The sequence below is a fragment of the Canis lupus genome, chromosome 2, assembly GCF_011100685.1.
Source record: "Canis lupus familiaris isolate Mischka breed German Shepherd chromosome 2, alternate assembly UU_Cfam_GSD_1.0, whole genome shotgun sequence".
In the NCBI taxonomy this organism is placed as follows: domain Eukaryota; kingdom Metazoa; phylum Chordata; class Mammalia; order Carnivora; family Canidae; genus Canis; species Canis lupus.
The window spans coordinates 73,134,743-73,153,937 of NC_049223.1; the positions used below are offsets into that span (position 1 = coordinate 73,134,743).

The 19,195-nt window shown below is 46.7% G+C and overlaps 2 protein-coding genes across 4 annotated transcripts in view; both read right to left on the reverse strand.

Moving 5' to 3' along the window:
- Positions 1 to 351: 351 nt before the first annotated feature.
- Positions 352 to 1,849, reverse strand: SH3BGRL3 (SH3 domain binding glutamate rich protein like 3). Its single transcript, XM_038531483.1, has 3 exons — positions 1,674 to 1,849; positions 886 to 1,053; positions 352 to 768 (listed from the first exon to the last, which is right to left on the reverse strand). The coding sequence occupies exons 1-3, from the start codon at positions 1,719 to 1,721 to the stop codon at positions 703 to 705; spliced, it is 282 nt and encodes a 93-aa protein (XP_038387411.1). The 5' UTR covers positions 1,722 to 1,849; the 3' UTR covers positions 352 to 702.
- Positions 1,850 to 3,058: 1,209 nt separating this feature from the next.
- Positions 3,059 to 19,195, reverse strand: part of CEP85 (centrosomal protein 85) — a 33,479-nt gene continuing 17,342 nt past the window's right edge. For all 3 annotated transcript variants that reach the window (XM_038531485.1, XM_038531486.1, XM_038531487.1), the window contains 10 exons: positions 19,001 to 19,134; positions 18,457 to 18,574; positions 16,898 to 17,083; positions 12,191 to 12,343; positions 11,821 to 11,972; positions 10,538 to 10,652; positions 9,560 to 9,610; positions 6,781 to 6,888; positions 5,436 to 5,658; positions 3,059 to 4,739 (listed from right to left, as the gene is read on the reverse strand). In XM_038531485.1, coding sequence (XP_038387413.1) covers positions 4,579 to 4,739; positions 5,436 to 5,658; positions 6,781 to 6,888; positions 9,560 to 9,610; positions 10,538 to 10,652; positions 11,821 to 11,972; positions 12,191 to 12,343; positions 16,898 to 17,083; positions 18,457 to 18,574; positions 19,001 to 19,134 — 1,401 coding nt within the window. In that variant the 3' untranslated portion in view covers positions 3,059 to 4,578. The remainder of the gene's footprint in view (positions 4,740 to 5,435; positions 5,659 to 6,780; positions 6,889 to 9,559; positions 9,611 to 10,537; positions 10,653 to 11,820; positions 11,973 to 12,190; positions 12,344 to 16,897; positions 17,084 to 18,456; positions 18,575 to 19,000; positions 19,135 to 19,195) is intronic.

Here is a 19,195-nt window from a genome sequence, read left to right on the forward strand (position 1 = left end):
TTCCATGACACACCCACACTTAGCCAGTCAGCTGGAACACAGGCAGGTGGCCACATGGCATGGTTACATTACTGACAAGCATACAGATGTGCTATACTCCCCAAACTGGGCGTGTCCGGGCACTATCACATGCATGTGAATCATGAGGTGACCCACCCACTGTTTCCAGAAACGCAGGTCCTACACAGTTATGCATATGCCAGACATACACCCACATATGTGCACAAATGCACACAGAGGTGCCACACAGGAGGCCGTTCAACCAACCTGCCCACAGCACAGCCTCAGCACAATCCCATCTACCAGCCTTGCTCAGAGCTAGGGCCCAGGTCATATCAGACAGACACAGTGTCAATGGAATGGGACATTTAATTGTCTCTAGGGTGTTCCCAGGACGGGGAATGCGGGGCCTTTGGCAGAGCCCTGGTTAATGGAACCAACAAAGGTGCCCATCAGCCAGTGCCAGGCAGGGTGGCAGCCTCAGGGCCTGGCTGAGGACAGCCAGCACTTGGGCTGTTGCTTAAGACAATTTCTGAGACTAGTGGGTAAGGAATGTTGCCTTTGAATGGAGGAGAGAGGAGGAGAAGGGGCTTGGGTTGAGGGGAGAGGTTCCAAGGTCAGAAGGCTAGGAACAACAGGGAGTTATAAGGTCCTTCATGGCCGGGCGGTGGCTGGGGGATGTGGTGATGGAGCCCAGTGGGCTCAGGCCAATTTCAGGAACTCCTGCAGTGTGTTTTGTTCCACAGCCTCCACGAAGAGCTCATAGTCCTAGGGGAGGGGAGGGGAGAGACAGTCACCTGTATGCTGGTGTTCTAGCTCAGGTCTCTGACTTCTGGCCCAGGAGAAGTCCTACACTTCCCCGCTCCCAACCCCCAGGGCCCATACCCCACAGTACTGGTCCCCGTTGACAATCTGGGGTGGGGTGGCCTTGGGGTTGCCCGCCAAGGCTCGCATCTCATCCCGCAGGGCGTTGTCCTGGGAGATGTCCACTAGCTGGTACTGGATGCGCTTCCCATCCAGGATGCGGGTCACCTCGCTCTGCTGGGACTTGATCTGGGGGTAGAGGGCGGGCAGGGATTAGTGAGTAGGCTGGAGGATTTATGGGGGGACCCTGGGCAGAAAGAAAGGGGCTGTGGGCAATAGTTTTTGTCCCCCTCCACACCCTGGGATGGGGTTCTGGCCACCAGTGAGTGAGGAGGATGAGTCAGGCTTGCGGTGGTGCCCGATGAAAGCAGGACCACCTTAGGGACGCAATCAGAATGAAAAAGGGAAGTGGGATAAAGTTCTGGGTGGGGAGAAGCAGGAGATCTGCGAGGGGAAAGCAGGGCAGGCTTGCGTGGGGGCTGGTAAGGGGCCACCCCGGCCCAGGAAAAAAGTGGAGGAGAGGAAGGGCACCATCAGGACGTGATCGGGGTGGCAGTGAGGGTGCTGAGAGTGTGTGAGTGGCGGGATGGGCGTGGGCAGCTCGTGTTGGGGCTGCCTAGGATCCAGAGTGCCCCACGGAGGGGTCCGAGCCTCGGAGCCCACCTCGGGACCTGACCCGAGAGGCCGAGCCCCTCGCCGCCCCCCCACCCGCCCTCACCCTGGGGGCGGGTCTCGGGCGCCGGGCCGTAGCCGTAGCCGGGCCACCGCCGCCCGCTCTCCCCCAGCTCTCTCCCCGGGCGAGCACTCACCTCGCGGGAGCCGGTGACCGACGTGCTGTAGACGCGCAGGCCACTCATGCTGCGGGTGGACGAGCGGGCCGACAGGCGGACGGACGGCGGTAGCGGTAGCGGCAGCTGCACGGCCTGGAGACGACGCCGCCGCGCTCGGGAGCGGTTTCCTTCCTGCTCAGCCCGCGAGTCACCGCTCTCGGGACCAATGGGCGGCGCGGGCAGGCGTGCGGCCGGGGCGGAGCCTGCGCGACCCCGCCCCGCGCGCCGCGGCCCCCCTCCCCTCCCCCCTCAGCAGCCGGGCGTGCCGAGGACCCCGGGGTGCCGCGCACCGCCGCCCCTTCGGCCCTTCCCTGATCTAGGGCTCAGAGTGAGGCCGGGGAGGGGGCCCGGACGGCCAGAAAGGCCAGGGAAGGCAGGGGTGAGGGTTTGCCAGGGGCCTTCTCTCAGCACCCCCAGGTTTGCTGCACCCAGCCACCCACCCCTGGTGCCGCAATAGTGCAGCGTAGCTCGGCAGCTCGGAGCTTTGAAGGCTTGGGCTGTTTTGAAACCTACAGTTCCTTGGCTAGGGAACCTCGGTCCAAGGGACCCCTTCCCACGGTCCCTGGGATGACACGTACACATGGCTAACCCCATGGCACACCAAAGCAGGGTCAGCCCCTGCTGGGAGACTTCCCTAAAAGTTCCTCTCCACTCAGGCAGGTTTAGACAAGGTAAGTTGGTGGCCAGAGACAAGGCCACACCCTCAAGGCACCAGATGGAAGCCGAGGTAAGCAGCTACTAGCTCTAGAAAGGGTGGAGGCAGAGGCTTGCCAGGACTTCTGAGGACCTGCACCCCCCTGCCTTGTAAAAGATCCACAGCTAGTCTTAGGGTGGCCCTAGCTCAGCCTCAACCCCAGATGGCATTCTACTGCCACTCCTGCTCCCCCCCAAAAAACCTACAAGGCTCAGAGAGCAAGGTCTAACAACCAAACCAAATTTGGAGGCTTGGCTGTCTGAGGCTGGACAGGACTTCCCTCACAAGTTCCCCCCAGGTCCAGGTCCAATAGCAGCCCAGGAAGACAAACTCTAGCTCCCTGAGGTAAATGTGCCCTGCCTGGTTGCAGCCACTTCCTCACAGCAACCTTGAAGCAGCCAACTTCCTCTCAGAGGATTACTGAAATGCTTTTCAATGACAGACTTGCTCAATGACTCAGGGCAGCCTTACCCAATACAAAGTGGTGTGGGAAGAGATCTTATTTGTCCCCAAAGAGAACAGAGGAGCGGAAGTGATAGAAATACAGAGAGGCTGGACCTGCCAAAGGTCCCTCCTTGCTGCCATCTGGGGAACTTGGCTAACCACCCAGGCTTTGGCTCCAACAAGCCAAAATGAAGGGTGGAGTAAGGGATGGTGATGGAAAACTGAGGAGTTTGTTAAATATTTTATTTTATAATCAAAATAGGCAATACAAACCAGTTGACATAACAAGGATTCATATAAATAACTGCTTATAAACTTTGAGGAAAAATACCCGTGAGCATGGTGGCTGGGCTCCCAACACAGGGTGGAGACCAACCAGACAGCTCTGCTTTTAGGAGGCAGGAACGAGCCCAGAGGCTGAGAGGATGGCTGGGTGGGGCTGCTCTGAATGGAAGGGATACATCATTCCATAAATAAGACACAAAATTGTAAAAACACTTAAAGAGTCTCATTCAGACCCAAGATTGAGGTTCAAGATGTTTCTCTGACAGCTCAAAGCTTAGCAACAAACTCACAGTAGCTGGCCCCTGAATTGCTCAGTGTTCCTCTTACCCTTACAAAGCCCTGGCTTGGCCTGGTTCCAGATCTAGAGGCGGCCTGTGGCTAGTCCAACCACCAGATATAAACAATTGTGTTGTGAGATGCTCCCTAAATGAGGCAAGAGAAACCAGAAAGCACAGGGTCCAGGGGCCCCAAACAAAACCCAGCAAATACAGAAAGCTATACCTTAAGAGCCAAACTATAGTGGGTACTCTGAACTCTCAAGAAGCCCCAAAGCAAGAAAGGGAAAGGATCCTGTCCCCAAACGAGAGGCACAAATCAGGGCTGGTCACCCACCCTAGCCCCAGAATGAGGTGGGGAACTTGACAGTTATTCTGTGGTATTCTAGGGGAAAATCCTGCCCAAACCCAGAACCATAGAGTTTACAAGAGACTACCTGACTGGCCGGAGAACCAAAGAGAAGAGAGCTGTGCTAAACACATGGCCAGGACCCCAAGGGACAGGGAACCCCAAGGGACAGATGCAGCTGGAGTAGGGCATCCTGTAAAATGACATGACAGCACAGATGGAGGAGGCCTGGCCATAGTCCTTAGGCCAATTCTAGTGGGTACTTTGCTAATAAACAGATCACCCTGAGGAAGCAGCAGTGAGACCAGGCCTAAGAATACCCAGAAAGTCAGCTCAGATCCCAGGTTGGCTTACTAGCCTGAGCATTCTCATATGGCCGTTGTGACTGGTACTCAGCTTTTCAAGGCCCTTCTACTGAACTCTGGGCATCAGCAGGACCAAGCTATGAAGTGGGAATGAATGTGGATCCATCCTAGAAGATGGAAAAGGGAACTGAGCAGCCTGTTTACCCTTGACATCAGCCTGGGGCTGGGAACACTCTGTGAGGACTTATCAGTCAACCTGCAAAAGTTAATTAGTAACTCACCCTCAAAGGGTAAATCAGGATGACAGGACAAATGCAATCCAACAAGGCAAAGCCAGTGTGGGGCAAGGCAGGCACAGTTCCTTAATCAGCCCTTGGCCCCAGATCCAGATTCTTACCCCCTCCACCCCTTCTCTCTGGGAATAGCAGCAGACAGGAGGCGAGAGATTGTCAGGGCAGGACCGGCCAGACTGGGCTCTCAGCAGACCATATCTTCCCTGGGGGAACAGAACCTGTGCCATCCCCAGCATTCCTCACTGTGTGACACAGTTTTCTCCCATATCCTGGGCATATCTGTCTGACATGGTGGTCCTTAAGTCCTCGATGTCACGGCGCAGCTGTTGAACCTCTTCTAGTTTCCTCTTGATCACATCCGGCTTCTGCAAATCCAGCTGAGTCCCCGGGTGCTGCGCAGCTGAGTAGGAGAGCATTTCAAGAGAATGTTAGTGAGTCAGTTACGAGACGCTTTCATGTGGACGGGGCAGTGTGGATAAATAGTACTTTGAGGCCCATGATCTTAAGAAACGGCACGTTGGGTTTTTTTTGTTTGTTTTAAACAATGCAGAGCTTGAACTCATGACCCTGACTGAGATCAAGACCTGAGCCAAAATCAAGAGTCAGATGCTTAACCGAATGAGCTACCCAGGCATCCCAGGACATAGCATGCTTTTAGAAAGGTATATTGGGGGCAGGGGTTGGCTCAGCAGTTGAGCATCTGCTTTCAGCCCAGGGCGTGATCCTGGAATCCCGGGATTGAGTCCCACATCAGGCTTCCTGAATGGAGCCTGCTTCTCCCTCTGCCTATGTCTCTGCCTCTCTGTAAATAAATATAATCTTTAAAAAAAAAAAAAAAGGTAGATGGGGATAGTGGGCTGAAAACTTGCTGCCTAAGGGCCATTTTCTGTTTGTCCTGTATTCAGGTACCCATAAAGATGCCTGTTTCCAAAAAAAGATTTACCATCTACTTTGCAAAACACAGGAACTTCCAGGGAACAGTGACCAAGCCTACAAAGCCTTATTCACATATTACCATAAGGATGGGAAAGCTGGGCAGGGGTGACAGGAGAATGAAAGCCACTCTCCTGGGTACCGGACTAGCCTAAGGACTCACAGTGAATGCCTAGGAGCAGGGAGAGATTGGGATCATGGCCCTGGGCCCTCTGGGTCACAATGCTACAGACAGCCTGCAGATCTTGAAGGCAACTGGCCAACTCCTGGTGCAGCTCAAATGCCAGCTGGGCTGTGTCTGAAGATGGAGACCCTGGTTGGGCCTGGCGCAGGTGTTCCTGGAGTGTCAGATTCTTCTCAATCAGGTCTTGGTTCTGCACTGAAAGCTGAGTAGATAGATGGGCAAACACATTAACCCACGCCCAGGGAAGGGCAGAGTATCTGTACATGTGTGTGGATATATGAGTCACAGGTGATATCCCTCCTCTCCTCACCCCTACCAACAGGCCTAGCACTCCCCCCCACTCCCAGTATTGGGCCTAAATTCTCCTGCAGGTGGGTCAGGCCCGTAGCATTGGAGAGGAAACCACTCCCCAACAGACTCTGAGTCATCAGCCTCCAGGTTTCTGTTAAGGAACCAGAGAAGATACTCCTGCCCCTCGGAACTCTATCTGAAGCCAGTCCCTCAGCCAACTCTGTTAACCAGGCTATTAGAGAAGGCTTAACGTGAACTGTGAAATCTGAGGAGACACTGGTTTCAATCTCTCCCTGTCACCCTGACAAAAGTGGCCACCAGCCAGACTGATCAGTGTGTGTCAGAGGAATAGAGGGCAAGAAATACAACAATACAGCTAGCAGCCACTGGGCGGAGGGCAGGAGAAACTAGGAACCTGGAGAACACAGTGTAGAATGTGTCCTGCCAGCCTTTTCACACCTTCACCTCAGTGGACTCAGGCTTCTCTACAAAAAGTTTTAAGAACTGTCACTGAAGAACAGACATTCATGTATGTCTGTTTCCTTCCCTGAACAGCTTAACTCATTCTCCCCTCCCTACCTCTATTCCGTTTTAAAGACACTGAATAGAGTTCTTCCTCTAGTCCCAGTCCTTCACCCACACTGGGCCATGTACAATCCTAGCTCTGAGAGACTGGTTCCTAGGTCAGTGAACTTGCTCACCCCTTGCTGACAGCTCTGTTTACCCATGAGGACCACCAAGCTCTAGGTCTTCTTGGACCCTTCCTCCCCAACCCCACAAACCTGTGGCTATCAGAAGACAAAGGGACAGAAACGGACTTCTCACATCCAAAAGGTATTCCTGGGTAATTATGGCCACTCTAAGATGGGCTTAGGATCTTTAATATATAGGATGATGCAATGTCTCTTCTCATTCTTCCACCAAAAAAGCTCAGCAGGGACCTCTCAAACATGAGGGCTCCTGTGGGAGCAGGGATGGGGAGGCTTCTCAGAGAACTCAGGTTTATGGAGGCTAGAGAGGCCCAGCTGCTCACCTCTTTCACGGCTGTGCGCAGCTGCTGCAGAGCTGTCTCCCTCCGTTGGGCCTCCTCTTTTAGGGCCTGGCTTATTCCTTCTTCCTGAGCCACTTCTTGCTCTAGGTTCTGAATCCCACGGCAAGGAGGGGTAGGATACACATGTAGAGTAACAAATTTGGTTCAGACCATATCATCTCTGGCCTGCACTAAACAGTAAAGCCCCACCCCACCCCCACACTGCTAAGAGATTACCTTAGAACAGCCCTGACCTGCTACCTCCCTTTGAAACTCTCCTGTAAGTCAATGACCATGTACCAACTAGAGGCCAGCTTTTCAGCAGGGCATTCCAGGCCAGTTTGGCCCTTACCTACTTTTCTAGCCATATTTCTTTTTACTTTCCACACAGCCTCCACTCCAGCCACACATAATGACTGAACAGCCTTCATTCCCAAAGGCTCTAGGTCCAATGCAGTTGCTCACTCTCCTTCCCCTCTGCCCAAGCTACTCTTCTGCTCTGCCTGTCACCTAGGAAACCTTCAAGGCCCACCTGAGCCTTCCTCAATCTGCAAATCAGATCCTATTTTTTTTAAAGATTTATTTATTTATTCATGAGACACACAGAGAGAGAGAGAGAGAGAGAGAGAGAGAGAGAGAGAGGGAGGCAGAGACACAGGCAGAGGGAGAAGCAGGCTCCATGCAGGGAGCCTGATGCGGGACTCAATCCCGGGACTCCAGGATTACACCCTGGGCAGAAGGCAGATGCCCAACTGCCAAGCCACCCAGGCTACCCAATCAGATCCTATTAATTGTACTCTTGCCCTGCTACTTATACCTCTGTCATGGTTCATGAGTACGTTTGTTGGCTGTGTACGTAAACCCCCCACACTGTAACTTTCTTGAGGGTAAGGAATGTCCATTCAGTTGAACTCAGTATTTATTGAGCACTTACTGTGACACACACTGAGGATACTGAGAATACCAAACAATACCGGTCTTTGAGAAGCTCATATCCAAAGCCCTTGAGAATACTGTATAGTAAATGCTTCTGACAGAGATAAAAGGTAGGAGGGTGTTCCCACAGGTACCTAATCTAGTTAGGAAGGACGGAGCAAGGGAGGGGGAGAGAGAAAGAAAGAGAGACAGATGCAGGGAGGGAGGAAAGAAAGAAGAAAGAGAGAAAGAGAGAGTGTGTGTATAGGGATGGTCAAGAAGAAGGAGGTATTTACACTTGCTGTTTTGCCTCTTATTCTATTAATTCCAATCCCCTATCCCAAGTTTGAAACTTATTTGACTAAAGTATTTAAACATTTTCTGAATTTTCCCATTTTATATTAATAAAAAAATTTAACTGCCAAAGGAGAACATCTCATCACCATGAAATATCCAAGGCGATCATTTAGAATCTACCTGATATTCCAGCAAATTCACCTGATACTTTAATTTGCCTAAGGAGTTTCATCATGGGTAAATGTACCACTTAAATGTTGAGCTTTTTCAACTTTTGTGGAACCTGAGGGTCTCAGGGAGTGTATCTGAGATCTATTAAAAACTGTACTAAGAATCTGGGATTTAAATGGGTATAAACACTCACTAGGTTTGACTATCCTAACAGGACTTGAAATAGGGGAACTAGACAGCATAGCCTGACCCACATGATGGCAAAGGCAGAATGGCAGCTTTGAGCTCTTCTCAGAATGAGTGCCTTTCACTTGTTCTGACGTGAAAATCTCTTTTGGAGTCCAAGGAGAACCTGAGTGAACATGCTTTGCCTAGGATTTCTTGGAGAACCCATTAAGGACACCCCTCTACTCTAGCCCAAAATAGACACCAGGAGTCATCTTTAATTTTTCCTTATTCTTTAACCCCCTACATCTTGTCAATCACTGATTCTTCTCAATTTTACCTCCTAAAATTTACTTAAATCTGTTCCCTCACATCTTGCTATGCTGCCTCATGCCAGGTTCCTTCATCATCTCTCACCAGAATTTCTGCAATACTCCACCAGCCTCCAGCCTCGCCCTTCTCCAAGTGCCAATCTTCTTTCCACGCTCAAGCCAAAATTGCAAACCTAACTACATAACACCCAAATTAAATTCTATAGTAGATTCCCATGGGGTGCCTGAGTCACTCTGTCAGTTAAGCATCTGACTCTTGATTTCAGCTCAGGTCATGATCTCAGGGTCCTGGGACTGAGCCCCAAATAGGTCTCCACACTCAGCGAGGAGTCGGCTTCAGATTCTTTCTCTCCCTCTGCCCCTCCCCTTGCTTGCATGTGCGTGCTCTTTCTCTCTCTGAAATAAATAAGTCTTTATAGTAGATTCCCATCACCTATTGAAAGAATAAAAGCAAACTTAATTGGATGAAGCACTTCCATAGCCCAGTTTCTAGTCACCACCTTACTTAAACAATACCAAATTGCTTGCAGCTTTATGTGGAAACTCTGCTGTTTCATGCCTCCATGTTCCTACCAGTGCTATTCCTTCTATCTGGAATTCCAAAACCAAACTATCCAGCTCTACTTTGCCTAACTCTTCTTCCTCCTTCCAGGCTCATGATTTCCAGAAACCCTTCCTTAGCCTCCCCTGCTCTGACTCTGTTCCCCCAAAGTAACATGGATATCGCTCTCACAATACTGTGCTGACACTCCTTCCCAAAAAGACTGTAGGCTAAAAGCACTGATTGGGTCTCATTCTTGCTATACTCCTAACACTAGCAAACTGCATGATACAGAATAAAGAGTTGAATTCCAGAGATTCCATCAAGTCCTGCCCAACATGTCACAAGGACACCAGCTCACCTGTACTTGTAAATGCAGCTGATCCATCTTCTGCTGTTGCTTCTGCACAATCTGAAAGCAAAGTTACCAAGGAAGGTTATAAAAACAGGCTGGCAGTGAGGTCAGAGGGCAAGTAACTACAGGAGGATCTGTGGTCTGGCTATTAGCCCCATTGGTTATAGCCAATCAGTAGTGAAACCAGAATGAAGACAATTTAGCTCTACTTACAGAAATATAAACCAGACTCCCTATCCTAGTTAAATAGCTTCACAATTCTGTACTTTACTCACAAAGAGGTTTAAAGAGGAATGCAGTGTGGACCTATGACCACTACTTGGGGGAAGAGGGGAACCCATCCTGATTAAGTGTGGGCCAGTGGAATAAACTTTATATATAACCAGTGTACATTCTGGTTCTTTAGTAAAGGGCATAACTAAAAATTCAGTTTAATGCAGTCTGCCCTATCCAGGGCTGTGATGGATGCTATTATTTATAGTTTTGGTCACACTGACGGTCTAGGGAAAGAACCTGAACAGGCCCAGTTTCTTGTCCTTTGAGACCTCAGATATTCTCTAAACCATTTCCAGGTCTTCTTTTTTGCTGATCTGTCATTAGTCTCACCAACAGGGATGGAGACTCTCTTCTCTGCTGAAATACGCCACCTCACTGGTCAAATCTCTGCCCAATGCAAGAGGTTCTGTATGGGGCCTAAGCCATGAATGAAGGGCACACCAAGCTTCAGTGTACCATTTTGGAGTATCTAGTATTCTAGTTGTTCAGAAGTATATCCTCCCCAAACTCTGCTTGTCTGTCATAAAGATAAATATCTAAAACGCAAACTTTATATAATGCAGGAGTGGCTTCTCAGAAAAGGGAGGAAAGCTCTGGGTAACACATCTTAGGTGGCCTGGGGCTAGAAATTCATGGTTCCTTCCCAGTACAGAATCTTCTCTTTCCTCTCAGCCTGCCCTCTATTACAGCCTGGATACTCTCAGTCACCTTTTGGAGTGAATCACATTCTTTCTGCCAGGACTCCATTTCCGCTTTTGGACCTTCTCCCTGTTGGGTTGGACCTTCTCCACTGGCCTCCTCCACACACTGCTTATCTTGTAGGCTGAAAAACAGTGGCCTCTTCAAGAATTTTGAAGTCAGACAGATGTGGCTTTGACTCCTTATTCTATTATTTACTGTATATTTTGGGGCAAGACACACTCAGGCCGTTCCAAGCCACAGCTGGGGATAATGTTAGTTCTGTTGTAACAGAGGGTGTGCCACACACAAGCTGCCTAGTGTATGTTAGTTCCCTTCCCTAGAGGCCAGCATCTATCTAATGTGCCACCAATTTTCCACCTGCCCAAACCTCTTTTATATTTGTTTTGATATTCAAAAATAAATATTCACCTCATGTACTTAGATTATAAAAGTCATACATGTATACTGCAGAAATTCTGGGAAATAAAAAAAAAAAAAATCTTTTTTCTTGGCACACATAGTCTGGAGCAGAGTCAACTTTGACCCCAACCTCTCTTCTGACTCCAACCAATGGTCTCCTCCCATGGATCCCCACAATCACTTTCATCATGGTTCATCTGCTGAGATAAACAACAGGGTCACTGTGGTTGGATATGGGATGAGAAATCCAATCCATCCCATTAGAAACTGGATTTGGTTCAAGAGGCTCCTGAAACAGCCATCACATTTTCAAAACTGCAATTAATATGGAAGAGGCTCTCAAGACACCCTGAGAGTACATTATGGCATCTTGTTTTGTTCTTAGATCCTGTTGTGACAATCGAGAACAATCCCTAGGGCTGAAGAGAAACAGATGTTCCTGGTAGCCTTTAGCTTACAAGGTTCAAAATGTAGATAATCTCTTTCCTCTCCATCCTTAATACCAGGATCTGCTTTTGCAAATATACAGATAACTAATTTCCCAGTTTATAAAGTGGTTCCCTTCATCTAACACCTACATACTCCGGGATTATTATCCAGTATTATTATGCTAGGCACTGGGCTGCACCTTCCGAAGGATACAATAACAAGCCCCCACTACACCACTATATCCTTCACTCTCCATCTCAAAGACCTCTTCCTTACTTTATTGCTAAAATATACTAATCATCATCTGAGCTTTCAGTACGTCTTAATCACTGATCACAGATCACTCTAACAGACATAATAATAATGAAAAGAAAAGAAAGGACTTGCCCAAAGTCACACAGGTAGTGAGTGGAGTAGACTTAGCTCTCCACTCCTTTCCTCAACCACACTGGGGTATTTACCTATGTCTAGCGGAGAATTCTGTTCCTTTCTGTTTCAGGCTTTCCAATTGAACCTCCTTCTCTCTGCAGGCTGCCTGGGTCTCCTCCAGCAAACTCTCCAGCTCGGTCACTCTCTCCTGCAGCTCTGTACTCTTCAACTCAGAATCCCTAAGCTGAGAGACAGGATCCCACACTTAGGTCAAGGAAGAATATCCGGGTCTCAAAACCTTTGCAGTCCCAGTGCAAATTTGACAGATAGGAGTCTGGATATTACTCCTTTGGGATTTTCCTTTCAGGAACCACAGGATAACTGCATACAGCAGAGGATGAGAAAGTGCCCCTGCTTGCCCACTCCCTGTTTGCCCCACATATACCCAGAAATTGCTGCTACCTGCTGGCTCTGCTTCTGATGGTCTTCCAGGGTGGGCAGGTCAGCCAGGTAGCGCTCCAAGGTCTCAATACGCTGCTGCTTCTCCCGGTTCTGCTCTGATTCTTTCTGACATTTCTTTTTCAAATTATTGATATGTTTATCACGACCCTTTACCTGGGAAAGAAGTGTCAAGAATCTGTCTCCATGGACTCCTCTAGGACCCAAACATATTTTTTTCAGAAGTGACCACTGTCTCTGCCCCTAGGTCTGTAAATGTTGTTTTACTGCAATGAAGGCAGGGAGCTGATCAAATTTTGCCATTTAAGATTAAGGCTTAAACTGCAGAGTAAACACATCTGAATTTTCCAATCAAGGGTAGGGAAGAAGGGCTCCCTGGGCAGTTTTTAAAAACTGGTAGCAGTTCTAATATACAGGCATACCTGGGTGACACTGCAGGTTTGGTTCCAGACCACTACAATAAAGCGAGTATCACAATAAAGCAAGTCAAATGAATTTTTTGGTTTCCAGTGCATGTAAAAGTCATGTTTACACAATATTGTAGTCTATAAAGTGTACAATAGTATTATATCTAAAAAAAATGTACATGTCTTAATTTAAAAATATTTTATTGCTGGGATGCCTGGCTGGCAGTTGGTTAAGTGTCCAATTCTTGGCTTCAGCTCAGGTCATGATCTCAGGGTCATGAGACTGAGCTCTGCATTGGGCTCCATGCTCAACATGGAGTCTGCTTAGATCCTCTCTCCCTATCTGCTCCTCTCCCCAACATTTTCTCTCTCTAAAATAAACAAATCTGAAAAAAAAAAAAAAAAAAAAAAAAAACCTTTATTGCTAAAATATACTAATCATCATCTGAGCTTTCAGTAAGTCTTAATCACTGATCACAGCACTGTAACAGACATAATAATGAAAAAGTTTGAAATATTTCAAGAATTACCAAAATATGACACAGAGAAATGAAGTGAGCAAATGCTGTTGGAAAAATGGCACCAACAGACTTGTTTGAGGCAGTTGCTACAAACCTTCTATCTGTAAAAAATGCAGTACTTGGGAAACACAATAAAGTGAAGCACAATAAAACAAGGTATGCCATGGGGCACCTGGGTGACTCAGTGGTTGAGCATCTGCCTTTGGCTCAGGTCGTGATCCCAGGGTCCTAGGATTGAGTCCTGTCCTGTACTGGCCTCCCCACAGGGAGCCTGCTTCTCCCTCTGCCTATGTCTCTGCCTCTGTGTCTCTCATGAATAAATAAATAAAATCTTTAAAAACAAACAAACAAAAACCCAACAAGGTATGCCTGTAATAAAAAATTTGTCTGATTTTTGTCTTGGGCTTCCAGGAGAAAATTTCTAAACTCTTAGAATTTCCCAAATAATGGAAGCATCTTTGTTATTCATAGTGGTCTGATCTGTCCTGGTGAGACAGGTAATGCATTCTTCCTTAAACACCACTCATGATTTAAAGCTAAGCAACCGGGCAGCCCTGGTGGCGCAGCAGTTTAGCGCCGCCTACAGCCCAGGGTGTGATCCTGGAGACCTGGGATTGAGTCCGTTGGGCTCCCTGCATGGAGCCTGCTTCTCCCTCTGCCTGTCTCTGCCTCTCTCTTTGAATGAATGAATAAACAAATAAAATAAAGCTAAGCAACCAAGTGGAAGGGTTAATGATACTCTCAACTTTTTGAGAGGAGCTATATCCATTTTGCTCATTATCATAGTCACAATACATAGCACAATGCTTGGCATAGAGTGGGCACCAACCAAGATTTGCCGAAATAGAGACCTTTTCTTCATTATTACGTTTTTTTCCTTTGGCTTGTGAAAAAAGGATGCTGAAGAAGCAAAAGAAAGCAGAGAAAAAGGCAAATCTACTGATGTCAAAAGGAAACACCTAATTTAAAAAGGAAACCTAACCTAATTTAATCCGAAGATAAGAAAGTACTAAGAGTGGATACCTGAAAAATCAGCCAAAGGCTTTACCCCAGGTATAATCTGTACCCTTCAAAGCTCTAAACCAATGATTCTCACATTTTAATATGCATCAGACTCAACTGGGAAGCTTACTGAAAATGCTGATATCCTTGAGTCTGGAATCTCTCTCATCTGATTTTTCCGGAGAATAAATCTCCAGTCTCCTGTTGGGGAAATCTTTGAATAAATGGTGAATTACCCACAGACATTTATCTCTTCTACTTTTCAAAACATTTCTAAAATGACAGGAAGGAAATAAAGTATTAATTTTTAAAAGTTAATAAAGGAGGAAACAAAAGTGTATGAGAGATTTCTATGTGTTTATAGAAGATCAAAGTAGACAGGAGATAAATTACTTAGAGGAAGAGTTATAACCTGCAGTGGGAGTTACAGACTACATGGAAAACAATGTGCCCTTCACACCTCTGTACTCAAAGCTCCAAGTATCTCTGAGCCAGGCATCAGCCATAGATCTGAGAACAGGGTACTCACTGGAGGTCTACATACAGGTTAGCTGGATACCATTTTCATCCTAGGTTTCCCCAACCGGAGACTGGAGATTTATTTGCTGGAGAAATCAGATAGGGGAGATTCTGGACTCAGGTATATAAGTCATAGCAGAGAGAACGTGACTGGGTTGAAAGTAAGTATAAGTAAAAATATATGTACAGAACTGTGGCACTCCAAACCTAACCTCTTTCTCAATATTGAGAGCCTAAAGGCCAAAAAAGCATTCCTGGCCTTAGCCTCCCAACTAGGCAGCAGACTGAAGATTCTTTTCTGGAAGAGAAAAGATAAGACAGACATTCAAATACTAATATTTGAGGGTTCCTAGGTGAGAAGGAAGTCTAAATCTGATTATCCTATAATGTAGTCCACCAGACAATTATGAACCCAGAGCTTCTATCCAGCTTTTAAATATTTCATTCTTTTTTTTTAAAGCTTTTATTTATTTATTTATTTATTTATTTATTTATTTATGAATGATAGAGAGAGAGAGAGAGAGAGGCAGAGACACAGGAGGAGGAAGAAGCAGGCTCCATGCCAGGAACCTGATTTGGGACTCGATCCAGGGACTCTAGGATCGCACCCTGGGTCAAAGGCAGGCGCTAAACCGCTGAGCCACCCAGGGATCCCCTAAATATTTCATTCTTAAACATGAGTGCCCATTCATTCAAGGATCACCAAGCCTCTGACATGAAATACACAAGAACAAAAGGTTCTGGGGAAAAAAAAAAAAAAAGAAATAATACTATAAGCAGATGGAGATATCCCAAAAGATACAATCAATATCATCAGAGAAAGAAGATATTGCACTCATGAAACAAAACCAGCAAAAACCTCAAGAATACTACTCAGAAATACAAAGGTATGTCAAGAGAAAAAGAGTTAAGGATGGAAATCTTTGTGGAAAGGGGCTGGGTACAGAGCTACTAATTTTATTATAAATATACTGGTATTTGATGATTTAACTTAGATATATGTACTTTTGACTAAAAGTTTTTTGTTTTTTTTTTTTTAAGATTTATTTATTCATGAGAGACACAGAGAGAGGGAGAAGCAGGCTACCTGCATGGAGCCTGCCTGATATGGGGCTCAATTCAGGATCCCAGAATCACTACCTGAGCCACCTAGGAGCCCTAAATTTTTTTTTTTTTAAGATTTTATTTATTTATTCGTGAGAGACACAGATAGAGACAGAGAGAGAGAGGCAGAGACATAGGCAGAGGGAGAAACAGGTTCCATGCAGGGAGCCCGACATGGGGACTTGATCCTGGGTCTCCAAGATCATACCCTGGGCTGAAGGCGGCACTAAACCGCTGAGTCATCTAGGCTGCCCTAAAAGTTTCATTTTTTTTTTTTTTTAAAGTTTCATTTTTAACAAGCTTCTAAGTCCTTGTTATACTAGCGACATCAACATCACATGTGTTAAAAATGCAGGATCTCAGGCACATCTCACCCCAGAAGTACTAAATCTGGATCTACATTAAAAAAAAAAAAAAAAGATTTTATTTAAGTACATTCTACATACAACATGGGGGTCAAACAACTCCGAGATCAAGAACCACACACTCTACTGACTAAGCCAGTTAGGCTCCCCTGGATCTGCATTCTAAACAAGATGACCCAGTGATTCTTAAGCACATTAAAGTTTAAGAAGCACTGCTCTGGTTGATCTTGATGCAAGTGGTCCAGAACTAAACATTACTACACTGGTCCCCCAAGAACATCTGCATTAGAGCAAGTTGTGAACATAAAGAAAAGATTTTGAATCAGCTCCTTCTATGATGACCAATCTTACCCTAAGGCAATTCTAAGAGTACTAGCAAAAATGTACAAATTTCCAAACTGGGTGCACACATGGAATTCTTTTCTACTTTTTAGGTAGAATAAGGAAAATCCAGGCTGAATGATGTAAATTTACCACAGATGTTTAATCATCTTGCAACAGTACCATCTGGTATGACTGCTCAAGCTGGTTTTCAACCCAAGTCAGTTGGGAGGCATATCACAACCTGGGGCAGTGAGGGACTTTGTCTGTGGCACTTTTGTGGAGATGAAGTGAAAAGGAAGGGTGCCATTTCTAGCAGCCCAGTCCTGCATGAAAAGTCAATGTAGGATCTCACGCAATTGGCTCCTCCTAGTTCCAAGAATGGGGGCCAGAAACAACTTAGGGTTTGGCAGGAAAAGGCTGACTGCCAACTCCTTTGTGAGTTAGAAAGCTACCAACTCCTTAGCTCACCCTTTCTTCCTGTTTCTTTCCCTCCTCTGAGTGCTTCTGCAACGCCACTTTGAGTGATTCTCTGATGAGCTGGATTTCGACTTCTGAAGCAGAGAGTTTCTTTTCAAGCTCGATCTTTTCTTTGCTCAGGGCTTCTGTCTTCTGTGCAAATTGTGCACGTAAGAAAGTGTTCTCTCGCTGCAATTCCTGCATAAAGATTCTCGATACATAAATGTGCCTCATCCTTACAGCCCCATATACTTTACTTATCCTCCGTATACTTTATGGTCAAATATCAGCTTTCTCTAAGAATTTCTTCAAGCAGTGCTTTTCACAGTGGGGTCCTAGGACTAACATCTTCTGCATCACCCGGGGATTTGTCAGAAATAAAAATTCTTTTTTTTTAAAGATTTTATTTATTTATTCATAGAGACACACACAGAGAGAGAGGCAGAGACACAGGCAGAGGGAGAAGCAGGCTCCATGCAGAGAGCCTGATGTGGGACTCGATCCACGGTCTCCAGGATCACGCCCTGGGCTGCAGGCGGCGCTAAACCGCTCTGCCACAGGGGCTGCCCAGAAATAAAAATTCTTGAGCCAACTTCTAGGTCCCTGAATCAGAAACTCTGGGGATGGAGCTCAATAGTCTGTGTTTTAACAAACCCTCCAGGTGATTCCAATGCACACTCAAATTTTCTCCTCTACTCATTCTCTATATGATCTTAGGCAAAAGTTCTTCCTCTTTCTTGGGCCCCAATCTTTTCATTAGAATATTAGAGGACTGAGCTAGATTTTATGTAAGGACCCTTCTCACTCTAACATTCTAATTCTGTAAGATAGAACAGTATTTTAACAGGCCCACTAGGTGGCAAAGCCAGTACTATAATCTAATACCCATCACTCAAAAGCCCATATTGCAGAAGTTAACAAAGCAGGCTTTTTTTTAAAGGAGGCATTACCCTCAGGGAAAACATGGCTTCCTTTAGTTGCTCCTAGACATGGAAAAATAAAAATGAGAATGGCTCTAAATCCCATTACTGGGGCAACCTGGGTGGCTCAGCGGTTTAGCGCCGTCTTCAGCCCAAGGCGTGATCCTGGGGCCCCAGGATCAAGCCCCACATCGGGCTCCCTGCATGGAGCCTGCTTCTCCCTCTGCCTGTGTCTCTGCCCCTCTCTGTCTCTCTCATGAATAAATAAATAAAATCTTAAAAAAAAATCCCATTACCTCTGCTTCTCCCTCCATTTGGCTAAGGCTCGTATATTATTTTTTTTTTTTTTGCTCGTATATTATTTATCAGAACATTTCCCAACTCTAGAACCTTACTACGTACCTTGCCCTGCCTTAGTTTTTTCCCAGTATGTCCTGACACCAAGGCATACCTGATTCTACCCTCGAGCCTTTTCTGCCTCCAGAGAGGCGGAACAAGGGATGCTTTATAATTAGGATGCCTACACTTTGAAGGCAAGGATACCTTATATCACTCGATCCCTCTTCTATGTCTTGCATACCTACTAGTACTAAGCAAGGGAAGACACAGAGTTATGATAACCAGAATGCCATTCTGGCTGCCAATGCTTACCTGCAGCCTCAGCAAGCAGACATCCCCAAAGGGGGCAGGGCGGCCCAAAAGGGCACTGTGGACTTGCAGTTCACTTTCTCGTACTTTCTGCTCCAGCTGAGAGATGTGCTTTCTCTGCCTGCAAAAGCCAGTAGAATGAGGTCCAGGGTCCTGACACTAACTCACTTACAACATGAACCCCCACCTTCCTTAGGTGGGTACAATTCATACTATGTAAAGCAAGGCCTTGTGTCTGGGCAGTACTGTTCTGCTAAAAGAGGAAGAGCAAATAAGAAAGCTGACTTGGGGGAAATGAGGAAAGATCAATTACAAAGAACTGGCTGCCCGCTTTAGGGACTCCCAGAGCCCCTGCAGGGGATACACAATTGGCCTATCACATTAGTCAGATACAAGAGTAGGTTGCTTATCAACCTAGCTCTACCATGAGGCAAGGGGTGGACCCAAACAGAGAGGGATACGCTATCCTTTGGGAGACCTCATTAGGTGCCCTCAGTGGAGGCTGGGAGAGCAAAGGCTGATCCTAGGGCACCCCTTGACCTCTTACTTGTCAATGAGGAGCTCCTTTTCCTTCAAAAGGTGTTCATTACTGTTTAAGATGCTGATCCACTGTGCTGGTTCTAATGTGGGCAGTGATGGAGCAAAAGCAGCAGGATGGTGGCAGATGGCTCCATTCTGAAGCTGGAAGACAAGAAAGCCCAGAGGAGCTTGATCTTAACTACAGACACCTGAAAACACCTGA